Source organism: Gouania willdenowi, chromosome 6 (genome assembly GCF_900634775.1).
Source record: "Gouania willdenowi chromosome 6, fGouWil2.1, whole genome shotgun sequence".
In the NCBI taxonomy this organism is placed as follows: domain Eukaryota; kingdom Metazoa; phylum Chordata; class Actinopteri; order Blenniiformes; family Gobiesocidae; genus Gouania; species Gouania willdenowi.
The window spans coordinates 32,156,129-32,183,850 of record NC_041049.1 but is presented as its reverse complement, the minus strand read 5'-3'; the positions used below and the strand labels follow the sequence as shown (position 1 = coordinate 32,183,850).

Below are 27,722 nucleotides of genomic sequence, written 5' to 3'. Positions count from 1 at the left end.
TGAAAGTTGATTAGGATACTCTTGTATTTTTCATATCAGGCTATCATATCATAATACCTGTCCGTCTGTAATACCGGTCCGTCGGAAACACTTCCGTTGTGGCCGGTTTGCATTCGTGTTGTGACCTGTTTGCATTTGTGTTCGTTTCTGTAAATGCATTCACCTGACACTTCCCAGCCACCGTACAAACTACATCTCTGACCTCATCTATCAAATAGCAAGAATCATTGCCCTGAACCATGTGTGCTATTTCGGGTTTATCTCCATGCTTTGAAACAGTGACACACGCTAAATGTAAACCGTTGTCCCTCTTCTCAGGGTTTTTTCTTCTTTTAAATAAAATACTGTTTTCCTCCTAGCTGAGTTTTTAAACAACAATCGGAGCCGTAGTGTTCAGGGTTCCTGCAGCAGTGCAAAGTAGGGCTATTCTTAGTGTAGAGCTTTACACCATAAATCGTAAATTCTTGGTGAGAGCAGTTTCAATTATCAGCCCCATCCCAAAGGGTTTGTGACACTAACACAAATTGGAGTTGAATACATTTTTCACAATTTCCTCTCACTCATAGGGCTTTTCCACAAAGAAATATATTTACAAGAGAGAAAAAAAACACAACCTGATCCCAGCTCTCCTTTCAGCTGAGAGGTTTTAAGGAATGTCCAGGTATGTTGCTTCCACACGCAACTCCAGAGAAAGACTGACTCGACCTCCCTACATGCAGCTTCCCACACTGCTTTTAACAGGTAAAACGGTCAAACTCCTCCCATGGGTGTGGTTTAATTAATCTTAAAACAATTATCAATAAATGCAGACAACATAAATACTCAAATGACAACTGATTTTTCTAATAAAATAAACAAATACATTTTTCAAAGCAAATCCCAAAATAATCCCCATAGAAATTTTAATTCATAATTAATCAAAATAACCCATGATCTCCAACCCCATGCATTAGTGTTAATGTCAACAGAACAGATCAGTGCACGGGGAAACAAGCACACGTCAAATACAAACAGGTGTGCAGTGCGTGCAAGAAACAGTGGATCTATTTACATAATCCATGTGTCAAATAGAAGTATAATCCATGTTCTTGTGCAGAAAAGCGATTGTATGTACAGTGGATGATTCAAGCTTGTCCATCTCTGCTACAGACGACAGCGTGCAGATGCAGCGATGCTGCACTCTCTGCTACACCTGTTAAAAAAATCAGATCTGTGTCTGATTCAGGACCACATATGAAAGTGGTCTGAATCTGATTTGAAAAAATCAGATATGGGTTTGGGCCATTTTGCGTGCAGTGTGAATGCAGTCTTAGAAGGCCAATAGGCCAGTGATAGAAGCAATCTGCGACCTGTCTCCATGTTTGGATAATGATTTGTTCCAGAGTAAACTTGTCCTCCTTCCTGTTGTGTATATTTACCTTGGTCTCCCAGCAGCTATTGGGCTGTTCACACGTTTGAACCATTTCTTTTTATTTCAAATAACCATTTTTTTCCTGCTCCATTATTTTAGACAATGCTTGTTTACGATCCAAAAATACTTCAACAGAGGTTTCCCGGCCAGACATCCTTCCCATCAATGGAGGGCAACCAATTAGCTGAGGAAGAATCTTAGTCTGGATGGACTTTGTATGATCATCAAAGCCATGTTTGTTATCAATATTAGTGATTTAGTTCCTCATGGGGGCACAATGTTTGAAGACTATACTGTTTCTTCCCTCTAATAGACTCTCATATGTGTTGTAAACAAGTCGCCATTTTCCATTAAGTATTAAGGCGTGTGAGGATGTTTGTGCTAATCCACAAACATCCTCTCAAGAGTGTAGTTGAGGTTGAGGGTTCAGTGATGTCCGGATGTTAGGTTGAGTCCTTATGGGTTAATTAGAGCTTGGAGCCTCCAGCCTTATTCAGAATCAGCAAAGCATGCTTCTCTGTGTTTTCACAATAGGCCCACATAGCCATTAGTGCTGTGTCATCAGGCAGGCAGTTACAGTCTCAAGGAATCACACATTTGGTCACATGATTTTTACTCATACTCATGTTCCCAAGGGGTCTCATTAAGCATTTCTTGACTTGGGGTGTATTTTGTGGAAGTTTGGTCCAGTGGACTTTTGCTTACTCATGCCTGGAAGTGACAAACCACAAGAGACCGCTTTGTTTCACCAAATAACTTTGAAATACCTTCAATGGCTTTTCAATTTTCAGGGAGAATATTCTGTATAAACACACATCAAGCTGGTTGCTCATTTTTCCTCACACAGTCAAAAACATGTCTGCTTGGTTCTAAAGAAGCAAGTGTGTGCTTAACTCGTTTATTTTCTAAGCAGTACAAGCCTCAAATAAACAAGGCATCCTAATATTGGATTCATTTGTCATGTACAAACTTCAACATCGTAAATAGCTTGGTAAAATGCTTGGCGAAGCCTTTTAAAAACATTTCTACAAAATAACAAACAAGAACGAGAACTTAAACCAAAAAGGAAAAGTACAGCATGTGAGTGCAAAAATAGACCAACATGCGTAATGGAAGAAATTAGCTGTGTTTTATGATTAGAAAGAATGTGAATTCAATGAAACAAAAACTGGTACATATTGTAACAGTGTTCTAGGTGTGAATGGCCTCAAGGAAGACGTTCCTTTGCATCAGTTTAGTAATGACCTGAATGGCAGCCAGAATACTCATTTACGACGGTGTTGGTGAATCGATAATTGTAACAGATGGCTGCCGCCTCTGAGCCTGGTTCTGCTGGTGGTTTCTTCCTGTTAAAAGGAAGTCATTTTTCTCCACCATTGCTGATACTTGCTCATGAAGAAATCTTAGTTTTTTTCATCATAGCTCAATATTTTGTGAGGAGCACTTTGAGATGGCTTATTGTTGTAATTGGTGCTATATAAATAAAGTTGAATTAACCATTAACTTATTCTGAGAATTAGCAATGATGGTCTTGATAATTAACAAATAACTAACCTGAGATCCAGAGAGTGTTGTTTGGTCCCATAGCCCAGCTAGGTGATGTTCCTCCCTAAAAGTGTGCAATTTACTGAGACTTCTGGGTGCGAGTCTAATTTTGGGGATGACATAGGGTTCTATACTCCCATGCGTGTAATTCAGAAAAGCTGCGCAGCAGCGCTGTTTTTGGCTGCACGCTATTCTGCCCCTGTACTTAAGTCGGTCAATGGGTGCCTTTGTCCCAGTTAGGGGAGAGTGGGGTAAAATGAGCCACCCCTTGTTGCTTGGAAACGGTAAAAACATATATCATCTGACCACATATTTAGGAGTCTGTGAAGGTAAGAACCACATGAGTGAAGAATTTAAACATTTATTTGCAAAAAAGCATTTTTCACTCTTGAAACGTACCCCATACATAGGGTAAGTTGCGCCACGAGAGCACTTTTTTTGGACATGCTATATTTTCCAAACAGTAATTTTTACACTCATTCTGTTTGTTTGACATCCTAAAATAAATGCAGATATATTAGTTGGCAACAAAACTATGATTGCATTAATGTAGTGATCCTAAATATAAGAAATGTCATCTTACCCCACTCTCCCCTACACACTCTGGGTGGTGCGGCGGTGTTTGGCGTATTAACTAGTCTGAAACAAGTCACGACTCACAAGCTTAATGTGATTCCCTCTTTTTTTCATGGTAACCATGATTATGGTAACCAATGCGCATCGAGTACGCACTTGCAGCTCACGCGCTAGTACCTCGGCTGATGAGCATGGCGACTGGCGGAAACACCTGCAGCTGCTGCTGTAGTACCATTTGTTATCACATTTGGGTACAACAACTTTGAACTGGACAGTATCAACAAAAGGAGAGCTGACTGCAAAGTCTGCAGTACACGGATTAAAGATGCTGGACCCACCACATTGAATTTTATAAGGCATCTCAAAACTCACCTGGACAGGCCAGTCACATTAGCGCGTATGAACGGTTAGCTAAGCATCAGCCATGTAACGTTCAGTCAGCTTGCTACTAGCATTGTAACTCTGATAGATGAGTGAATGTGAGTGTGCTTGTCTCACTTGTTTGCATTGAGTGGCGTTGTTGACATGACGTAAAAAAAAAAAGGTCGGGTAACGTTAATCTCATCATCTACGTTCCGCTGCCCCCATCTACTGGCTATAGTTAACCATAGAAAAATACATACGGTAGTTATACTGTCTGTAATATATTGGTGTGGGTGGGTTCATTAACTCAGACAGAGACCAGACTGTGCCTTCAGACTGCAGCTTTACTCTATAGCAGTGTTTCTCAAATGGGGGTACGCGGTGGCACGACAGGGGGTATTTGAGAGAGGGAGTGAGGAAAATTAACAAATGAAAGCATAAAATATGAGGTTTTGTAATGTTTATTTTTAGTTAAAAATTATAATTGTACTAAATATTACCTACAACTCACAAAATGACAACAAAAACACACAAAATAAGAGTAAAATATACTTAATAATAAAAAGAACAGACAAACAACAACAAAATACTCAAAATAACACCAAAAACACACAGAGAGAAAAATACTTACTATTACTGGCAACGCACACTAAATGAAAGAAAAACACACAAGACCACTACAAATCATACAAATATAACAGAGAAATATGCAAAAAACGACATAAGAAACAATCAAACAGCACCAAAAAACACACTGAGAGAGAATCATTTATATAATACCAACAACACACAAAAATGACAACAGAAACACACAAAATAAGAGAAAAATATACTGAATAATAATATTAAAAAAACAGACATACAACAACAAAATACACAAATTTACACCAAAAACATACAAAATGACAAAGAAAACACAAAATGATGATAGAAAAGATTTTGATTAGAACATGAACTGAAATTACAAAGGTCAGTCTTGGTCCCACATCAGGAGGGAGATGACCGGAAATGAAAAAAACTATAGAAATAAATCTAATCAGGAGCCATTAAATACTGTTTTATTCCAATTATTTACAAAATGAGATTTGGTTTATACTATAGGATGTTTGCACTACACCCATCATTTTGCTTCATTTGGCAAGAGCAAAATGTCCTTGTATGTTCATGTTGAAAGAATTCAGGTTTTTTTTAAGGAAAGCATTCATTGTGTGTTTTCTTCATATTGCATTGCAGTAGCCTCTTTAAAGTGATCATATTACAACTAATCAGTACTGATACTGTATGCTAATAGATAAAGCAGTGATAATAATACAGAATTTCTTAGATATAGTTGTACACTATTCTTAGGCAAGATAGCAACAGATGACAGAAAGCTCATTACAACCAGAAGAGACATCAGACTTTTTAGAGACTTGATACTTGACTTGAACTTGCAAAAAAAGACTTGTGAACATCTCTGACGCAAGCTCAGGCTTGACCAAGTAAGGGCCACTCACAAAGCAAAGGTCATCTTGGATGACCCTTAGCACCCCCTACATGCAGAGTTTAGACTTCTGCCAACAGGGAGGAGGTTCACTTATGCTAGGAGGTCTAAATCTAAAAGATTGTCCCATCAGCTGTTGGGTTTCTAAATAAGCTGTAGGGACTGTTGCCTGTACATTTTTAGGATATACTGCTGGTCTTTGTGTCCCTCACCCCACTCACCAAACTCTCCATCATGATCATATTGATGGCAGTTTTTTTATATGTATGTATCTATGTCATTGTGCAGTTTTTTGAATGTATTGCTTACATGAACCTCTGCTGCAAACCAAATTACCCCTTGGGGACAATAACGATTTTTCAATCCAATCCAAACCACCCTGTAGCTGGCCACCTTTGATGAGGGTGAGTAGTGTTAAAAAGGCAGAAACACCCCTAGATTCAAAAGAGCACTACTGATGATGCACTCCCAAAATTGACATCCTTCCCATATCTGAGACACAGCTCCCACGCCATTCTCAAATAGTAAACCTCATGTGACTACCATCTTTTGGCACAAAGGACATATTTAACATCACGTCCCCTGTTTAATGATTCTGATTGTAGTATCAAATAGAGAGCTATTATAATTCTGAGGAGAGCATTTATTTTTTTTTATTTCAGTTGTCTTTTTGTGTGACTAGATTTCTGTGTAAAACTCTTGATGTTTGTGATTACGTAAATCAATTAGAAGATTTGTACAAACATTGATCTTTTTGTGTGATGTTGTTTATGGAAGTGCACTAGATGCAATGAAAGCGTGCAGCGATGACTCTGATGTAGAAACAGTTCAGCAGTCTTGCTTGGCTGCTTCTGTCTGCTCGGGCTACGTGCTAATGTGACCTTGAGTGGTCTGATGTGTGACCTGAGCATTGACTTTTATTACAAACCACACTCTGTGAAGAAGCGTGACGCTCAGCCACTGATGACCAACTTGTGTGGCTTCTCTTTTTTCTCATCACATGCACATCGGCATGACAATGTTGTGCAACATCTAATCAGCCGTTTCTCCTGTTCTCTAACTTCACTGTCACACAAGTCAAACAAGTAACAGAATGTACATATTTGCAATTTAAATGTTTCTTTAACATTACATTATCCCCTGGTCAGTAAATATTATGCATTTTACTAAAACAGAAGAGCTCTGTACTCTATGATATGTCTGTTTCAGTGAATTTGCATAGTGGGTGTGACAAGTGTCCTGATTCCCTCTTGAATAGCTAAAGCTAATGGAGATCCAAATAAGAAGAAAGAAAAATACTTTGTTCCAATTGGATGTTGCCATCCTGAAAAAGGAAGTTCAGAACAGATGTTACGTATCTTCACCTTAAACTTCCACATTCATCTTTAACAAAAGAAAAAGCTACGGCTGTAGATTAAAAACAGAAACAACTTTTAAAGCGGTATGCACGTTTTTTTTTTTTTTTTGGGGTCATTTGGTCTAAAATCCATAATAACCTTTGAGCATATAGTAATTCAAAGTGTTCTGAGAAGACACTGCACCTCTGCTCCTTCTCTTGGCTCTTTATTCAAGCTTCAAAGATAAAGGAGTGGGTCGCTTTTTCTCAGCCAATCAGAAATATTTTTACAAACAAAGTGATCTATGAACTCTTTTTTTGGGAGTTACTATTGGATTCTTGACAAAAGTCGATGCGTGTTCAAGTCCTATTGGTAGTGAAGGTGCAATGGCAGGTGTTTTGGCAGGAGAAGTCCCTGTCGCGGCTTTTGGCTCAATGGCTTAAACGGCAAAGAAAGCAAAAAAAGGAAGAATGATACAAAGAAGCAGTAGTATGAAGGCCCAAACATACTCGAGTGGAACGAACTTGGAATGGAGGTCTGTAACGGTGCACTCCATGCCATGTACTGGTGTCAGAGGGAGAGTGATAACAGACGGAATAAATTGTGTGTAAACCTTGGACAAGCATATCCATATCCAAGGTGAAGAGAACATGCACCTTTGCAGTCTGCACCCGGAGTATAAAGGTTTTATAGCTTTTCTGACCTGCAGCTGGGAGTGCTGTGGCTGAGCGTCTGTCTGCATCCAGCTGCTTCTTTGTCACACAGTCTGGTTGCATTTTCACACCTTACCAAATAAAGTGGACCTTCCAGGGAAGTGAACCCTGGCTGGTGGGAATGCATTCAATTTGTTAATAGTTTCTCTAGATACATTTTTTAAGTTTTTGGTTGAAATTGTCTTCATGTCCTGACAGAAATTAAGATCTTATGTGCTCTGAAAAAGGAACAAAAATAATCCGTCATCTGTAGCAGCTGTAAATCTGTAATAACTTCAACCAATGAAAAAAAAAAGAAGTTTTTTTTAACCAATCATGTCTCCCTGTCTCCCTGCTTGTTCTCGATCCCTCACATGCACGAGCTCACACTGAAAACGCATCACCGCTGACAGAGTTAAAACAGAGTTTTTGGTCATGTTTTTTACATATGTAATGATAAAGTTTATTGTTTACTTACTGCTGAATGAGACATGAGACAACAAAGTTACTACACAATACAAGCAATGAGCTGAGTTCCTCTTCTGCAGCAGCTGTGTGCATGCATGTGAGTGAGGCAGAGCACAGAGGGGAGGAGCGAGGGGGGTAAAGACGTAGCCGTCAGGGATGCTACATTCAAAATAATTTTAGTTTTCAAAAATTGCCTACCCTACCTTTAAATTTTGAGGCTCAGTTAGGCTAAAACATTTTAGAATAATAGTAACATGGATTACTGTATCTAGATGGTATTATGATTTTTAAGATTGTTACCTGATTAACCGACAAACAGCTTTTTCTTGATTTAAAGAAGCCAAAATAGACTTAGCTAAGGGAGAGTGTGGTCTGATTCATCAACACTGTATGTCTCATGTGTCTTCTATGGTTCTACAGGCAACCATAGCTTAGGTGGTAGAGGGGTCGTCTTCTGATCAAGAGGTTGAGGGTTTGGCCCTAGGGCCATACCTGTCTATGTGTCAAAGTGTCCTTGGGCAAGACACTGGACGCTAATTTACTCACAATGGTTGACTAGTGCCTTGCGTGGCAGCTCAGTCACATTGGTGAGTGAATGAGCTGATAATGTAAAGAGCTTTGAGACTACCTTGATAGGGATAAATCAAGTCCATTGACCATTTAACTGTTTCTGTGGCAGAAACTGTCTCTCTTCATGTTTGACTATTTGTTGGTATACCAACAAAACATTTCCTGGATACACTCTTCATATGCTACCTTCTCCTCAAACAGCTTTTAAACTCGGTGCATCTGAGCTCCTCCTTAGAGGTTGGACAGATGCTAAAGACAAGGAGCTGCAGACATGAATGAGCAGGAGGAGCAAAAAGTGGGAAGGCTTTGATGGGAAAACCTGGTTCTATGTTTACTACAAGCTAAAAATACAACTCGGCTGGACGCAGGCATGTGGGGAAGTGCAGCATGCGTGTGTTTGCATGTATGTGAATCTGTGTTTATGTGAGGATTGTCTGCAGAAGGTGTGCATGTTCATACCAACAATAATGTTCTTTATAGTTGTCATTAACAGTATTTTAAGACAAAAGCAAGATATTAATTGTAATGCAAACAAAGGCAAGTTGACTAAAATGTTACAAACTGTCTTTTCATCTGATCAGTGGCAACTTAATGTGAAGAGGCGGGACATATTGTCAAATATTTTCAATCCAAATGTGTCCAAATGTCTTTGTTGGAAATCAAACACATTTCCATCATCAAAATTGTTTTTTTTTTGTATTGTTTTTTTTGTTGTTGATTTCTTTGTCAAAAGATTTAAAAACTACATTTTCTTAAAACCTTAAACCCTAGACAGTGGTGACCTGTACTCCTTATTAAAAATATTTACTATCCCAACAAAATTCATACCAACATGATGAACAATAACTTGTTGTATCCATACATGAAAGCAGGACAAATGCCTGATTAATTAGTGATTCTTCTTACCTCACCATATTTAAGAGAATATATTCACTAATATACATTTGTATCGAATGCACACTGAGAAAGAATGAAATAATTAACAAAGTAACTGGAAAAATATTAGATGAAAACAAGATAATAAATCACTATGAATGTAGGACGTAGACAGGAAATAGTAAATGTATGAGTGAGGTTAAACATCTGTCTTTTCCCTGTTCTTTTATCTAGAGCAAAAGCAGTCACTGAATCCTGTTTGTGCTGCAGATTCAGATAAAGGTTTGTGTGAAGGACAGTCAAAAATGTAGCCCGTGCAATCTCCATATCCAGATGATTGTTAGCATATCTGAGGACATTCCAGATGGTGCACTCAAGCAGGAGATTTCACCTGATTGTAAACAAGTCACCAGATGGAGGTTAGGTTGCAGATCACACTTTCAGTGAATGTCAAGTCAGTCAGCTTTCTTCTCAAAGTTTTCATTACGTTTATGGGCTGTTTAGTATGTTTTTATTAATCACTACCAAAAAAACCATATACAGATCTTTAAGCATGTGCCTTTACACTCACTTCTGGCTGTGAAACATGACAGAACATGTGGAATGAGGTTCACTGTGTTAACCCACAGAAAAGAAGCTCCAAGCTCTTCTTTTGGTGTTGTGGTTTGGTGCCACAGTCCAAAACTTTAGGAGACGACTAAAGGTGTAATGTGGGTTACAGCCTGTTATTAGAATCTAATAATCCTATGATGCTTCTTTTTTTATATGTACTGTCTTGATATAGTTCCTTTGTTGACTCCTGAAGAATGATGTTCTTTATCACAAGGGTCCATGGATCAATACATTCTTTTTATGGACAAATCAAATTTAAGCATTCTGAAATCATAGAGTGGTTTTTGTGTCAGACATTACTGTACCCTCATGTTTACATCAAATAAGTAGTCCAGAAAGGCTATGAAGCCACAGTAACTGAACCAAATGAATGAAATGCTTTCATCTGGCCTTATCGGTTTCATGTTTTGTTTTGTCTGCTAGGGCCTGCTCTGCCCAGTGTTGGTCTTCAGGAAAGAATGCAGGGCCAGTGAGTGGAGACAAGAGTTATTCTTAAATCTGGCTCTGAATCAACAGCAGTGTGTAGTGTGGAGAAGTGTAGTGAAGTTCCTCTGTTTGGGTGCGTGCGTATATGGCCAGCTGTTGTAATTCAGCATAGTGCGACTATTAATGTGCCATAAGGGCTTTAATGGGTTAACAGGGTTTGGTTGGGTCAGAGCGGCTCCTTGGGATCAGCTGGCAGACTGCTGGGACCATGGCACAGGACCACTGTCTGGGCAGGACAAACAGCCGGTGGGTGGTGAGGTGACACACACACACACACACACACACACACAAATGTGGAAAGGAAAGAGGAAAAATGATTGACAGAAACCTTCTGGTTTTGTGTTGAGTAAATGCAACCATTCCACAGAGCTGTATTTTAGATAGAGTTGTGTTTTAATAACTTTCAGGCATTATGTACTCTGAACTAGAAGGCATAAAACTGCTTTCACACCAGAATAGTGCAGGGGACAATCATTTTTAAATTCTACAATTTGGCTCAGTTTCCTTTCATGCTGCACTTTTGAAAGCTCTCCAAACTAACAGCAACACCACATTTAGTTACAACAACTGTACATTTGTTTGGGGCCATGTTGCTTAAATTTTAGCACTTGTCAGAAAAAGAGAAATATACTCATATTATACTCATCCATCGTCAAGAGCCGGCATGTTCACAACAACAATTAACAAAGGCATAACAGCAAACGCCTGTGATTTTAGTGTTTCTTATGTTTGTCGTTAATCTAATCAAGTCATAGCACATTTTATTTTTGTTGCACTTATCATACATAAAAATGCAAAGACACAGAATACTTCAATAAATGACACTATTACACAAAGTCATCTCATGGCACTTATCACGTAATCTACATCATACATTCAACATAAAGACAAAACATATGTAAAAAGCATAGACAGCAAAAACAGACATATTTCACAACTCACCCAGGAACAACTGAAATCACTGTGCAACTAAAGGAGCTCACCCATGACCACAGTGGGCGGAGCCACAACAACCACACCCTGCACCACAAACACAGGACCAGAGTGACTAAGAGAGGATGAACACTGGAGTTAAATATGATGTATTATTATTATTATTATTATTATTATTATTATTATTATTATTATTATTATTATTATAACATGATAATAATGATGACAATGGTAAGCAACATAGTAAATGATAAGTGCTTCCCCTTATTATGAATTGAAGAAAACACAATATATGCATAACCGCTCGTCATATGTGACCAATGGTGATGAGGCATGTCCTGTGTGACTTTCTAAAATAAACATGTTTTTACATGAAAACTGTTTGTTTTAGAAACTTAAAGTAAGTCATTTCTTCTCCACATCAGTTATAAACTTATAGCGACAGGTGAACTGACTTCTCAAAAGGAAAATACCGGTTCATATTGATTGTCAAATTTCACAAACTTTTTATGGTATAGTCCAATGGTCAGTTTTAAAAACCAAATGTGGTCTTTGAGCTAAAACGTTTGTATCAGCTTATCATTAATAGTTGTATTTGTTTTACAATCCGCAATTAGAATAAAAGTATATGTTTAGTTACTGAAAAAGCAACATCTTTTTACGTTGTTTTTAGAAGAAAAAAGTCCTCCATTTGTGTTGTTATTTGAAAGCCAAAGCCTTTTCAGCTTTCATTTCAACCTGGACTTAAGAGTTGGCATGGCCTGTGTCATTTATAATATCAGGCTGACTCGCCTATTGATGGTGAGAACAAAGCCTCAGTGTGGACAACCGGCGACGCACCCTGGCACCAGAGGGAGGGGGGGTGTGCGTGTGTGTGTGGTTGCATTTGGTAGTTGTGGCAGCTGGTGGCGAAAGCAGAGAGGGAGGTCCTCTCCTCATTGATAAAGACGTGCCTGTGCTACTCTGATGCGAGGCCACACCCTGGATGGAGGTTAGAATGTCTTGCACTTTCAAAAACACATACCGCAACGACAAACACGAGTAACACATCAGATAGTGTTGATTAGTGATTCAGGCATCTCAATTATGAGTGTATTTGTAGTGGATGACTAAGTCATGTGGACAATTCATCTTCACGCATTACAGACAAAGTTGGCTCATTACAGCACACTATACAACCCACAGAGTAAAAATCCCTGTTAAAACATTGATTCCAGGTATTGGTATTTGTTACTGAAATCTTTGCTCAATCATTTTTTTGGATTTAGAGTCGTTAAATAGGAAAGTTCTTTAACTGTCATTTAAAGGTTGATAGGACTTTTCACTATTGGGCCCATTAATGAATAATAGAGCAATTTGGGGCCTCTTGAATCCAAGTTCGACATTTAGAGGATTAAAAAAGCCACATTTATCTACATTTATTAAGATGTATTTATAGTTGTGTTGTCCTTGTGAAAGTCACCACACTTGGAGCAGATCTTGACCAGCTGTCCTTGAGGACATATGGTCCTGTAGGCAGCTGGAAACAACCTCTCCTGTCAATCCACTCTCTCCACCGCTGCCTTTGTAGTGGCCTTGCTCACAGATGGTGGAAATATATGTGTGTGTGTGTATGTTCGCACTGGATATCCAAGAAGTCATTCATCTTTTAAAAAACAGTCAGCTTTAAGGAACCTTTGGCAGCCTGGGGACATATTGGCCTGCAGGTTCTCAGGTTCATGATGAAACTTCCAGAGGGAATTTATTTGCCCCGCTTTTCTGCTGCACGAGCAGGGCCTAATCAAGGTCAGCTGCCTCCAATCATTGGAGCTCTAAATCCTCAAACCAATGCAGACACACATCACTTCATGAAAGGTATTCTCTGACAGGCATGGAGCTTGGAAAGAACAAGGTCCACTTGCTCATGCACCGTAGCATCATACTATCTCTGGACAAACAAATGCAGCTGCTGCCGCAACGCCGGGTCAGGATGCTGCAGAGAAGAATAATGTTTTCTAATAGTGAATGTATGACAAGAGTCATTACTGTCTTTAATGCTTGAAACCTGTGGCATAGATGAGAAAGCACCTCCAGAGCTTATGAAACAAAGAAACAGATGTTGCCAAAGCTTTAGCTTTCCTACATGTTCCAAAGAGCACCAGACAGTCACCAACACAATGTTGCAGTCGTGCAGGTCAATGTGTGCCAAACCCTAACCTTTAAACGACAATGTGTAGGCAGGGCAATAATAAATGCTCAGGTACGTCCATCCCTACAAAGATTGGAGGCTTTCATTTATCTATCTAAGCATGTAGTGGGTGCTACTGTAATATGTTCTCAAAGCAATTCAGATGTACAGTATACATGGCAGACAGCACTGCTAGCATATATTTCATTCCAGAACGTGTTTCCTGTCAGTACTTTTTACCCTACATGGAACGCCGATCAAACATGAGCCAAAGATGGTCGGACAAAGCAACTATTCCATCCTTAAAGCTTTGACTTTGTATTCTACCTCGACAGGCACATTCAAAGACAATGTTTAATCTCTTCTCCTTATGGCTCCAAGGTTGTGTATGCGGCATAATTATGCATATTCCTATCAGTGTTGATGTTTCATAACTCTCACATAGCTCACTGTGAGTAATTGTTCCTTCGACTAGACATCAAAGCTTCTCTGGCTGATTTGATCTACGTCTTTTTAAAAACCATCTTACAACATGAAAGAACATCAGTCTTAAGCACACATACGTGGAAACACACAAACACACTTTCTCTTTTTCTCTCTCCCACACACACACAGTCATGTCCAAACAGAATTAAATGTAAATCAAAAACTTGTGACAGGGTTTCAGAGAGATAAAGAGAGAAAATAGGTGAGGGTGGAAGGGATGTAGTGAGTAAGACCTGAGAAACAAAAGCAGCTTTGAGTGCGGCCCACTCAGGAAAGAGATTAGCTGGTACTCCCGTCAGCTCACAGGCAGAAAAGAGCTTTGGCCTCACTTTAGTGGCACGTGGCACGGCTCTTGATGTTTACCATGTGTGTCAGGTGCTCCCTCATTTTCCCATTTTGAACAATCTCTACCATTTCCCTGCTTCACTTCTTCCCTTCAGCCAATTCAAAATGCTTGCATCAGCTCCTAAAAGTTCACTTTCTCTCTCTCCTTTGCTCTGTCCATCCTTTTCTCCTGCTTTAACCAACACAAAGCACATATTGTATTTGCCAGCAGTAAAGAGAATATTTTCTTCTCGGCAGTGACCGTTCTCTGTTGAATTTGAGCCCTGCAAGCTTTCCAGTTGGCACTAAGGGTCATTAGTAGAGCATCATGTTGCATGTTTAGTTGGTGGGTTTCAATCCAGCAGACTTGCTGGAAGGAATGATTTACACGTTCTGTCCTTTTCACGCTGTGCTATATCTGCTGACCACACATCCCTTCACTGGAAATGCTTCTTCCTGCCTTCCTTTAAATCCACTGAGCTTTCCAACATAAAGAGATTCTGGAGCATTACCAGCTCCTGAAAGGTGCAGTCAGGAAAAAGAAAACACAAGGATATTCATGTTTCCTAAATGGGTCAAATAAGTGTGAATGACATCTTCAGACATTCAATTAATTACTGGTAGTTGATGGTTTTCAGTTGCTTTTCTCCATCTGAGCCAAATCCAGACTGCTGAGGTTTTTGGAAACCTGAGGAGAACTTTTAAGCTTATTGACTTGTAGAAACTCTTCATTCAAAGTCAAACTACTCCCTCCCACACACACTCAAACATTCTATAACATTGATTAAAGTGTGATGCTCCAAAATGTACCAGACTTCATATTCCCAATAACACCAAGAAACCTGCCCTCCTGAGTTTTCCATTAAATCAGTCTTGGAACTAGAAACAATGTTGCCAAAGCTGTACAGCCATGCGTGAAAATCCACATAAACACAGTCAAACACAATTATACCAATAATGAGATGCTATCAGGTTTCCTAACTATAGTTCAGGCCCTGCAGTGAACACCACTCACCTTCACTCTGCTCACAAATGACAGATGAGTTCAGAGGATGTGTCAACACTCTTACAGTGGCTTGATATTCCTCTGCCTGCCTTCTTCTCGTTCAATTTGTCATCTACAATGGGATCTAAGCAGTATGATAAGCCAGAAGCTTGAGGTTTTGGGTTTAGCTAAGCCTTTAAGAGTTTCAGGTGGAAGTACAGCAGTCAGTTTATGGAAACCTCATTCTGCAATCATAAATATCTTTCATTTCTTCAAATCAAAGAACTTTTTACTTTTTTTTCTTTTTTTTAAAGTACAATTGACAGCTGGTTGAAGCTGCTGGGAACGATGATTACCATTTTTTTTTTAAAACTATACCCGTGTCATCCAAAAGTTGTTGTCATCCACTAGGACCACTACTCATGCAAGTGTGACCCCAAAGACATTGCCAAAGTAATATTTCATGTGTTTACAATTGCCATTGTTGATATTTTAGCTTTCTACAGAAACACTCAAATATGGCCGAAATCAGAGTCACCACATATCATGGGAACACCATAAACAAACCAGTGGTGTCAAGCAAATTACTGTCTTGTGTTACAAATGAAGTAAAAACTTCTTAATTAAACTTTATATATTTATATATATAAATAGACTAGTTATCTTTGATCATTCCACGTGCTATGTTAGATTTTAGAGAATTTTAGAGAATTGTTCCTCACCCTTGGAAAGAAAACCAATGCTTTGTGTGTTTGCATTGGAGACGCTCTTTGTTGTGGACAAAACCCACTAGTGTCAGTTTTTTCTCCCTGTATTTAGATTTATTTTCCTTTTCTTCTGGCCTTTTAATTTCCTTCCCGTCTTTTACTCTCCCAGTCCAAACCCCCCTCCAGCCACATTCCCACTCTCCATTCAAGCAGCCCTGTCACAGTGATGATAATGATGACCTCTGTGTAATGCTAACTTGTTACTGGCCCACCAGAAAGGCCACTGTGTGCACCCTCTGTTGCTTTTCCTGCATTGTCCATTGTGTTCACGACGCTGGGATTCGTGTGTGCGTGTGTGTGTGTGTGTGTGTGTGTGTGTGTGTGTGTGTGTGTGTGCGTGTGCGTGTGCGTGTGTGTGTGTGTGTGTGTGTGTGTGTGTGTGTGTGTGTGTGTGTGTGTTTATGTGACACACAAAGAGCATGCAGAGGCCCACATGGTATCTATGGAGAGGTGGAGATTTCACCTGAACTAACCCCAATGCAGCTTTTTACTTTAAAATAAATAGAGCTGAATATTAACAAAAACAAGTAGCATATTTATTTACCAAATCTAAAAATACAGTTGTGAAAAGGCATTAACACCCCAATTTCCATTATTTCGTAATATGGGTGAGATTGCTTGTTGTCAATGGGGTCTGTACTAGAGCTTTAATCAGGCCGAAAAAAGAAGACCCGACACATCCAAGCGTGCACGTGTAGTGATTCGATGCAAGTTGCTTTAATATCAGCTTTATTTACTAGTCCTTCGTTCTGCATACAGCTATAAACAGCTTCATGTGATGCTACAGCCAGTACGTGCATCTTTTTTGCACTAATCAAAACAAAAACACATCACCTGACCATTTATTTATCACACAGCGTCCAAACCCAGCCCAAGGCCATGGTATAACAATCGAAATTAGGCCCAAACCGGGTCAGCGAATTCAAGCTCTATCCTTTCCTACAAAGCTGGATTTGCCCTATCGGGTGAGGCCCGGTCCATGGATGGTTGGGCCACCGGGCAGACCTTGATGGTGCGGTCGGGCGTGGTGTGGCGGTGGGCCTTTAGGGGGGTGTTTGGGGGTGTGGCTGGGTACTCGCTCCGTGTAGTCTCTCTGTGCCGTATTGGTCTTGCGGGATGTGGGGGTACCTCTCCTTTTCTGGTGCAGCTGGGTGTTGGCCTCGTATCCTGGTGGTCTTGGGGGCGGTCTCTGCGGCAGTGATGCCCCTCCACAGCACAGTCTACGCAACTCATTAGTATTTAAACTAATAATTAGTTATACAGAAGTTTTACAGGATGTTTTCAGATAAATAATAAATGCACACAATATTTTTTTAAACAATTTCTCATTGTCAAGCCCTCAAATTTGCAGGGCTCGACAACGTGCAGGCTTTAGAGTTCACATTGTAGTAATAACAGATGTCTGTTGCATTTTTAGACAAATACAGATTACAGACAGAGTGGAGAGTGTGATGCACTCATCTGTTGACATTTCTGAATGTGGAAATGTAGGAAGTTCCTATAACTTCATAAAATTGAGCTTTGCACTCAAACACATGTAAATATGTCGTTAGTACAGGAAAAAATAGTAGATTTGAACTGTGTCGGGCTCGTATATAAAAAAAAGTGGCCGAGCTGCACTCTTTCAATCAGTCAATCAATCAGTCAATCAATCACTATTTATAAAAATTGCGTTTCATACATAGTTAAAAATACACCCACCCAGTACAAACCCTGTCCACCACACAAGACACAGACACACAAGTTAAAATAAGGACAATGGCACAGGGCTGGGTACAGAGGATCTATGTAAGGAGACATCACACAGAGCAGTCTGCACCAGGAGCAGGACTCTAATGCTATTGTTACATCTGGTGGTGTGGATGGTGATGACAAAAAAGGTGGTGTAGAAGAAATCTTCGGGACAACTGAATTGCAAATATTATGACATTCATTGTAATATCAGAGTCCAAAAACAGGGTGTCAAAACCTGCTGAGCGCAGCTGGCCAGATAATTGCAAACACTGCAATTTCTGCAAACTCTATGGCATTTCCCAGCAAGCTAGTGCCTATATAGACAAGGGTATGGTCATCCTACAGGGTCATACCTCTTACCTTAGCTCATCACCATATATGGAACCACCTTGCTCGAGAAATAGATAGAAAAAAAGACAACCTATCAGTCAGTGAAACAGGGAGCTTGTTGTCTTGACCCCTCATGTTTAAATATGTCAATGGTACACTGACTCAAAAATGAAGGCCTCTAAGCTCTTCACTGTGATGTATTGAAACAGTTCACCTTTGTTCAAAAGAGTATAGACCTTTTAATATCAAGATGATAAATACTTTGATACACGTCACTATCAAACAAACAGGCCTGCCGTATGATCAAAGTGATCTGTGCCCACAGTCAATAGATACACTTCTCTTGCTGAAGTTGTACTAGAAAAAATAAAAAAACATGTTATCCTGTTACTCATTTATGAGGTAATGCAGAGCTGTCCTTTAACGTGTATTTTTAGTGTATTGTGATAGTAGTAGTGTGTTGTTGATATAGTTTTAAAGAGCTCATCTAATTGTCTCATGAACATGATGTGTGTCAGGCCATTGTTGCCTGAGTGGACAATAGTTGTGAAAAAGACAGTGAAGCTGTATTGGGGTGACCCATGTGACGGGCGTCTGAGGTCGCAGTGCTGTGAAAACATGTGAACATTCACTGGAGTCTATAAGGTTGCCAAACTGTGTGGTTGTTCCCTCTACTCTGTTTTTAGTCCCATCCTTGTCTCTATTGGTCAGGTAATATTTGAAGAATGGGAATCGAGTTTGGATAAACAACTCGAAAATGCTAACACATTCTTGATGTTTGAATACTTTCATTGTTGACCTCTATGTTCTATTGTTTGTCCTCTGTTTTTACTCCTTATCAGAGACATGTTTCTTTTGGTATGGACATAACATTTTTTTTTATCTTGTGTTTACATGGAAGATCTGACCCTATTGGCTTTGCTGAATGACCATCTCCACTTCTGTACTTGTTACAACTGCCACACACTATTGGTTGGCCTGAGCATTTCCAATCTATCTTACCCGCCTCATGTCTGCGTTGGTCAGAGATCAGGAGTCGACAAGGCTCAAAGAATGCAGCGATAGCAGCTTCAAGCTTTTCTCTGGGCTTTAAATCTCCCAACAGATGGCAGTGTGAGTCACTGAACACAGGCCAGAGGAGAGTGGAAAAAACTCAACCACTCGTAATAATATGACACAGTAGTTTGCAGACAATTTTCTTTTACATTTTTATGTAATTTGCAACAATTTTCTATTGATTAACTTGAATTTTCAATTTGCAAATTTATATATATATATATATATATATCACATTTTGGTGTATTTGAATATCTTTCATTTTATAAATGTCATCATAATCCAGTAGGTCCTTTAGGGCCTGTCGCTGTTTTGGTGACAGTTTGTTGGAACAGTGATTCAATTCTTTGAAGCCAAGGTTCTCTACCAAAGAGCCACTTAAAGGGAACATATCATGCTAAATCCACTTTTTTAGCCCTTAAATGCATTTTGTTGTATATTTAGAGTGTTTAGAAGTACAGAAAAAATTAAATTAGTCTCTTCAGGTGCTCCGTTGATATCTTTATATTCTGTTTTGGTCATATTTTTCAATCTGTTTTGATTTTTCTATTCTCTATTATGTTTTTTTAACTATTACATCACAATATTTGCAGCAGAACTGCCAAATTAGGACATCGACTCCAGGCCCAACACTTCGAGCAATCCACCATTTTTATTTCTCGCTTTTATTTTGTAGTCCAAGCTCAAGGATGCCGAAGTTACAAGAGGATAAGTCAAAATGTTCGGTTGTTGGATGTAGTAACCCACACGCTTCATTACACCGTTTCCCAGCATCAGAACCTTTTCGAAGTGCCTGGTTGAGTTTTATTTTTCATGGAAATGTACCCACACCTGTGGGTAAGGTCATTTTTGTGTGTGCGCAGCACTTCAAGGATGACTGCTTCTGCAACCTCCGCCAGTATAAAGAAGGATTTGCCGAAAGACTTTGTCTGATTGAGGGTTCAATTCCTTCTATCTTTGGAGACGATGAACAGAGCACTTTGGTAAGCTGTAAATAACGCTAATAAGTGTGATGATAAGACGTACCTGTCATTGTTTTGTTAGCATTAGCAGTTCCACCGTCTTCATATGTTAGCGCTGTGTGCTCGTTTTAGATCCTTGATGATATGGCCTACGTGATTTAATTTAAGTCTAAAGTTTTCATTAGTCATTTCATTTTGCCGTTTTTGTCTCCGAAAAGACTGCATTAAAATACATTTAGTGACGTTAGCTTGGCGCTAGCGTTAGCTCGGTGCTTGTGTTAGCTCACTTGTTAGGGTTCTGCAGGTTCATCATCTTCATTTTCATCTCGCTCCACCGGGTCAGACTCTGGCTCGAACATGTAAGGCTGGATGGACAAGTCTTCTGTTGTTGACATTTTGTAAATAACCTCTGAATAAAACGTTTCTGCGCCGCTACATAGTCGTATCTCTTCTATCAAACTACAAAAATGGCAGAACAGGGTGGAGTTGAACGGAGAGGGGGCGGGGTATGAAGTGTCTCATTTGCATTTAAAGAGACCGCACCAAAACGAGTTGCTCTCAGAAGCACATCAGAAAAGGGGTAGAAAAGGGGCCTGTGGAGCTATAATAATGAGGAATTCAGACCCAAGCATTGCAGTTCCGCTTTATATAGACCACAACTGTATGATTTATATGTAAAAAGGAAGTATTTAAAACCATGATATGTCCCCTTTAAAACATGTTTCTTTATCAACATATCAATTCATCCATACATCCATTTTTCGACCCACTTGTTCTTTTTCAGGGTCGAGGGGTCTTCTGGTACCTATCTCCAGCTTTCTTTGGGCACTATAGGTGTGGGTACAAACTGGTTTAGAAATATTATTTGGAAAGGTGTATTTAAAATTCAAAAGTTTGCTTAATGAAGAAATAATGCAGATTCTGTTTTGTGAGTTTTTGCACTTATGGTGCTGTCTCGTACCCTTTTTGTATTTACTGTAGGTAAGGCAGTGTAGTTACTGTACTTTCAACTTGAATACCTGGACAGAAGGGATGGGCCAGATCAGAAAGATTCTATACTCGTAGGAGCCTAAGGTGTGCAACAACATAGGACACGTACACAGAATTAGAAAAAGCAATTTGCATTTTCTTGCAACTTTTTAAATTTGATCTGTGAACAAAATATAACACAAATAGAGCACCCTTGAAAAAAAATAATAAAATTAAAAAATGCCCAAAAATATACCTAAGTATTCCTAAAGCTACAATGCATATCATCTGTTTGCGTATGACTTATGTTTAAGCCATTTTTGTCTACGCCACAGTGATCATTTAGAACAAGGCTGTCAAACTGCTCATTTCCATAACATCAGAAAACCAGGACATATTTCAGGACTCAACAAGGTCGAGATAGATTTTGAGAAAATAATAGTAAACGCAATAATAATACAAGTCTGAGAAAAGAGAGTCACGTTGTGTGTAAAAATACAAAAAAGTTAATTTTTAGATTTAGTGTAGGGTGTCATACAGTCAGCTGTCTTAGAGACATTATTATGATAATAATCTGCTTTGATGAAAATATTGATGAAAATCTTACATCACTGCTCCGTTTCATTACTTTCCTTACGTCTGGCATAAAGCGGAGCCTAAAGATGGACAGGTCTTACACAGCTCTGTACATGGGTGTCGTTCACATTAAGCATTTAAACACATACAGAAAAGTATTGTTATCCTTGGGTTTTTATCTGCTTGTGATGTTCTGAAAGTTTGGAAAAGAAAAGAAGCCCTTGAACAGTGTTTATAGCTAAAAGTCACGAGTTACCAACAGTGAAAATAATAGTAAGTGGAAGGTTGCAGATTAAAAGACTGAAATAACAGTGATTATCTATACCATTATGACCATCTGCTTTATATCTTGTGGGTTCACAACTGTAACCTCGATAAATGCGAACCTTTAAGCAATGGATTCCATCAGATCTACGGTAAATGTGTTTGGGGTAAATTACTGTGAATTTGGTTAAAACGGTCATAGAAATGGCCAGTCTATGAAAGTAGCACCAAACATACATCATGTATGATATTTTTGTAACAGTAATTCAAATAAAGTCAGAAAAAAATCCATGGAGGCGCACCCCACAACTTAAAGTCGAATTCAATTGACCGTGACACCAGAAATATTGTTTTTTAAAAGTAATAACAAATAAATCAAAAATGAGTCCAAAAACTGAACACATAAAGCTTCTTCTGCAAACCTTCCTATATTTAGGGCGCACACATACATAATGAGCTCATTAAACAGAGGGAAGCTTCTGCTGCTGGACTGTCAGACCTGTGACTGTCTCCACCAGTCTGCAACCACAGACAGCTGGTGTTTCACCTGTCACTCTGTCACACGAGACCATTCCAAACTTAAACACCAGTGTGCAGCCACCAGAGACAGTACACCGTAAAGGAAAATAAAAGTATTTATGTATTTACAGGTAAGCCATAACATTACAACCACTCTGAGTAAGATAGGTCGGCATGTCCTGCAGCTCACATGTCTTTGTGTAATACTAAAAAAAGAGAAAAGCTTGTTATTATTTGCTCGATTTGATTACAAACCGATTTTTGATTATTAATGGTTAACTATTGTGATTATTGATCGTTTATTGAACATCATTTAGCTGCTGAATTATTTGAAATATTTGTGTTTTGAGTAACACCTCACAGCATCTTCAATATTCTATAGTATAATTAAAATGTATAAATTAGCAGGAAACATGTAGGACTTCAGGCAAGGTCCCAGAGTCTGGATGAAGAGTGGAGAGGCTCAGAATCCACGTTGCTTCAACTCCAGTGTGAAGTTTCCACAGTCTGTGATGATTTGGGCTGCCATGTCATCTGCTGGTGTCGGTCCACTGTGTTTTCTGAAGTCCACAGTCAACACAGCATCTACCAGGAAATCTTAGAGCACTTCATGCTTCATTCTGCTGACAAGCTTTATGGAGATGATGATTTCATTTTCCAGCAGGACTTGGCACCTGCCCACACTGCCAAAGATACCAAAAACTGCTTCAATGACCATGATGTTACTGAGATTGATTAACCAGCAAACTGGCCTGAACCCCATAAAGAATCTATGGGTTATTGTCAAGAGGAAGATGAGAGACACCAGACAACAATGTAGATGACCTGAAGGCTGCTATCAAAGCAACCTGGGCTTCCATTACACCTGAACAGTGCCACAGGTTGATCACCTCCATGCCACGCCTCATTGATGCAGTAATTCATGTAAAAGGAGGCCCAACCAAGTCATGAGTGCATAGAAATGAACATACTTTTCAGAAGTCTTACATTTTTATTTAAAATATCCCTTTTTTCTTGATCTTATGTAATATCCTATTTTTCCGAGACACTGAATTTTGGGTTTTCATTATCTGTACGCCATAATCATCAAGATTTCAAGAAATAAAGGCTTGAAATATTTCACTCTGTGTGTTATGAGCCTAAATCATATATGGGTTTGACTTTCTGAAATGAGTGGCCAAAAATATTAAACTTCTTCGTGATATTGTAATTTTTTGAGATGTACCTGTATATCTTATTATTTTATATGTTTTCTTTTTAGTTTAGATGACACTGGTATGAAGTTGCTTTGTCATTTCCAGAGAGATTTTTGTCACCTTTTAAACTAAGTTGGATCGAATGACAATGGCTATAGATTTTTAAGATGGCTAATACCTTACTACAGTTCAAATCATGTCACCAGATAGTCTGTAATGCGTTTACTTGTGTGTTGACTGCAGCTTCAGAGGTGTCTTTGTCACTGACACACCTGTGTTTACAGTTGAGTGTGTGTGTGTGTGTGTGTGTGTGTGTGTGTGTGTGTGTGTGTGTGTGTGTGTGTGTGTGTGTGTGTGTGTGTGTGTGTGTGTGTGTGTGTGTGTGTGTGTCAGCAGCCTCAGTAATGAGTGGCCTCAGCAGGTAGACGGCGACTGGCACACTAACGTGTCATTAAACGTCTGGCTGCTCTGTTATTGCGAGGTTGGCGCTGCGATGCGGGACGAAGCACAAACTCTTTGTTTGCGTCGTCCTTCAGCTTTACACTGTACTTATTTCCTGCTTACACAGCCTTCCTGTCTTCTGTCTACCTCAGATCCACAAGATGGACCAGAAGATGGACGCCATCCTCCGGATCCTAATGCAGCAGTTCCCGCCCATGCCGGAGCTGACCTCCAAACCCTCCATTCGCAGGGTGACCATTCAGAAGTGTAAAGATGCTAGCATCGACGACGGGCCCTGATGTCACTGAGCATCTGATGGGAGGACACTCACAGGAGCAAAGCCTCATTCTTTAGTGGAGGCTGGAGCACCACGAGGTGGTCCAGTCATCCAAAAACAATCTTCCTCCATTTCTTTTTGAGGTTTGGCCCTTTAGAGGAAAACAAGCTGATGCTGTGCTGAACCATTGAGACTGGCATTCATGTTGTGGAAAGCAGTGTGAGGTTGTTGTTTATTCTCCTACAGTATTCTGACTGCCTTCAGCCTACTTCTGCAACACACAATAATCATGACAACAACATACAGTATATCCTGGAGCTGCATACTCCTCAAAATCCCCTTACGATGAGGTACAAACTTCTTTATTTAACCGAAGGGAACATCCTGGAAGCCTGTATGTGTTAGTATCATGAGAACACAAACGAGAGGTGGACACATAAACACATCCAAAACATTGTGTCCAGGAATGAAATGAATGGATTAACCTGGACCAATGAGATCCTTCAACATCTCAGATAGAGATAATGCTCCCACTTTGTTTCTGTATTGAAAGCATTTAAACAAAGAAAAGAACAATGCTGTGATCAAAGTATGTCCACCACACTGTGTTTTAAAAGGACAGACGTACACACCAGGTAGAGCAAATAAACCTAAAATCCTCCTCTTATAAGTTCAATGTTTAGCATTGGGACCACTGCTGGTTTCTGCTCCTGTCAGTGTGTGCACATATCAGTCAGCCAGTGATCAAAGGTAATGGAAATAGACAAGAACAAGGATTTAAATCACTGACTACATTTGAGCTGTGAGATTGCTATTACTTAAACTATCGAAGGTTTTCCTAGATTTAATGGAACATTTTATTTGGCAAGAATACCAAATATCAAAATATCCTTTAGTCCTGCTGAATCAATAACAACAGTACACGTGAAAATAATAGTATTATTATACTGTATGGCATAACTCAGTATTTTATTTTCCCAAAAGCCCATAGACCATTACTTGGAACAGTGTGTGTGCACTTGTATTTTGTCCGACTGAAAAGCAGAAAATGTTTTTGTCAGTTACTTAAGAAGAGTTTTAAGTCAATAGAATTATATCATTAAGTTCGAATGAGTCCTCACCTAAAGAAACTTTTATTCTTTTTGATTTACCTCAGGTTTATGACACGACTAGTGACTGCTACATATACATTTGGAGCCTTGGATGAAGTAAACAAAGTTTAGATACAGAAAAAGTAATTAAACGATCAAATTCAGTCGATCATTCTATTATTCTGGTTTGTAGCAGTCAGAATAATGTGTGGTCTATCCTTATTGAGGAAATTCTAACCATGTAAGCACATTAATCATAATGGTAGAGCTAGTATACATCCTCATCATTGGTTTGAAAGCCATTTGATCTAATATATCCTCATGTATGTTTTAAAAGCAGTCTGTCACCCTCCTGTGTGCGCCCTGTACAGTTTCACATGAGCTGTAAATATCAGCGTTTGCCTTATGGGGCTCTAGTTTCAGAAGGGAAGATCAAATGTTTGGTGTGGAAAAACCAGGTTGTTGTACAAACAGGTGGAGATGATTGTTAATGATGTTCACACAAAAATCCCTGCGCTGTCAGGTCTGGTGTAAATAATAAAAGTCCCTTTCATTTCATTTGTCATTGGTGGGGAACATGTTGACTGTTAACATCACCATGAGGTTTCCTCTGCAGAGGGTCGAGTCCACCATTAAAGGTCACCAGTGTGTGGCGGGCTAAAGCACAGTGGTGACCATTCAGCATCAGTCTTGAAATATATTTTAAAAATTCTATGGCCAGGATTGCCTAGGACTTGATCCAGGACCAATAAATCACTGACTTAAAGGGATCCTCCACTCTTTATACAAATGTGGCCTAAAAACTTTGAAATCAGTCAGTCAATCAATCAATCAATATTTATTAATATAGTGCAGATTACAACAAAGATTATCTCATAGCGCTATCAAAATATAAAATTAATAATAATAAGGAAAAACCCAACAAGATCAACATGAACAAGCATTTAGCGACAGTGGGAAGAAACAACTCCCTTTTAACAGGAAGAAATCTCCAGCAGAACCAGGTTCAGAGGTGGCAGCCATCTGCGTAGACTGGTTGGGGTTAGTGGACTGAAGGACCAACAGAACAGGATGGAGAGATAGAACATCAGAGTGTCCCAGACTAGTTGAGCCGTGAACCACAGATCAGGAACTGCCATCATCAGCTTCATTACACCTGAAATAGAGAAGACAGAGAAGGATGAGGAGAAGGCACTGACTGCAGAAAAACATGATACAGTATTATCAAGTCAGCCTGTCTTGGCCTTGGGCCTCACTATCAGTGGACTAGTCAATAATTATTGTAAAGGTGACAAATCTCTTTCCATTTATGGGTAAGCTAACAGCGACTCCAAGGTCTGTAAATGCGATCGTTCACAGATGAGCCCATGTCTGCTCTAGTGGTCAGGTTATGTTATGATTCAGTCCTGTTTACGCGGACTGTAAATCATAACCAGCTACATCAGAATTTGAATCTCTTCATAACATAACCTAACCTCTCTAGTGGTCAGGTTATGTTATGATTCTGATTAGAAGATTGATGCCTAACCATATTCATTATTTTGATCCATATTTGTTTTATTATCTTTATTAAAATGTGACGACTTTACCGTTTTAGAGCCTGTGTTCAGCCATTTTGAAATCATGTGATTGATGACATCACACACCCCCATTTACCTGTGAACATTCCATTGTTTCCATTCAGCCTGCTTTTTAGATCATTTAGCAGTTTTTTCGGTCAAAATGCCAACTTGTGCTGCTTTTGGTTGCTCTAAATAAATAGGAAAACTTAAAGATGTCGCTGTAACCCTCTTTTGTTTACCCAACTAGGATAATAACAGTTGTGATTCTAAAAATTATCTATGACTGCAGGGGGTGACAGTTCACACTCTGCGGTTTCGTAGTAGACAATGAAGCAGAGAAGAATAGCTTTCCTAAGGGATCTTTGCTCTCCCTTAAACAGTGTTCGGCTGACGCTGTGGTGGCTCAAGTTAGCGAGTAAATTACTGATTGTTGAGGATGCGCAAACCTTGAGGATGGAAGTCTTTTTGGGTGTGGGTCCTTCAATGGGATGTTTACAGGTAAAGGGGGCCGTATGACGTCTTCAATCATGTGATTTCAAGACAGCAGAATACAGGTTCTAAAACGGTAAAGTAGTCCCATTTCTAAAAAGTTGATAAAATTAATATGGTGCAAAATAATGTGTTTTGTTCGGCATAGATCAGAGACATTTCAAAGGTTTTTGGC

General features: G+C 39.3%; 1 protein-coding gene across 1 annotated transcript in view; it reads left to right on the top strand.

The window, feature by feature from the left end:
- kcnq1.2 (potassium voltage-gated channel, KQT-like subfamily, member 1.2) overlaps nucleotides 1-25,355 on the top strand; it is a 323,859-nt gene extending 298,504 nt beyond the window's left edge. Inside the window, exon 17 of the mRNA XM_028450534.1 lies at nucleotides 24,281-25,355. Within this exon, the coding sequence (XP_028306335.1) occupies nucleotides 24,281-24,427 (147 nt within the window). The 3' untranslated portion in view covers nucleotides 24,428-25,355. The remainder of the gene's footprint in view (nucleotides 1-24,280) is intronic.
- The last annotated feature ends 2,367 nt before the right edge of the window (nucleotides 25,356-27,722 follow it).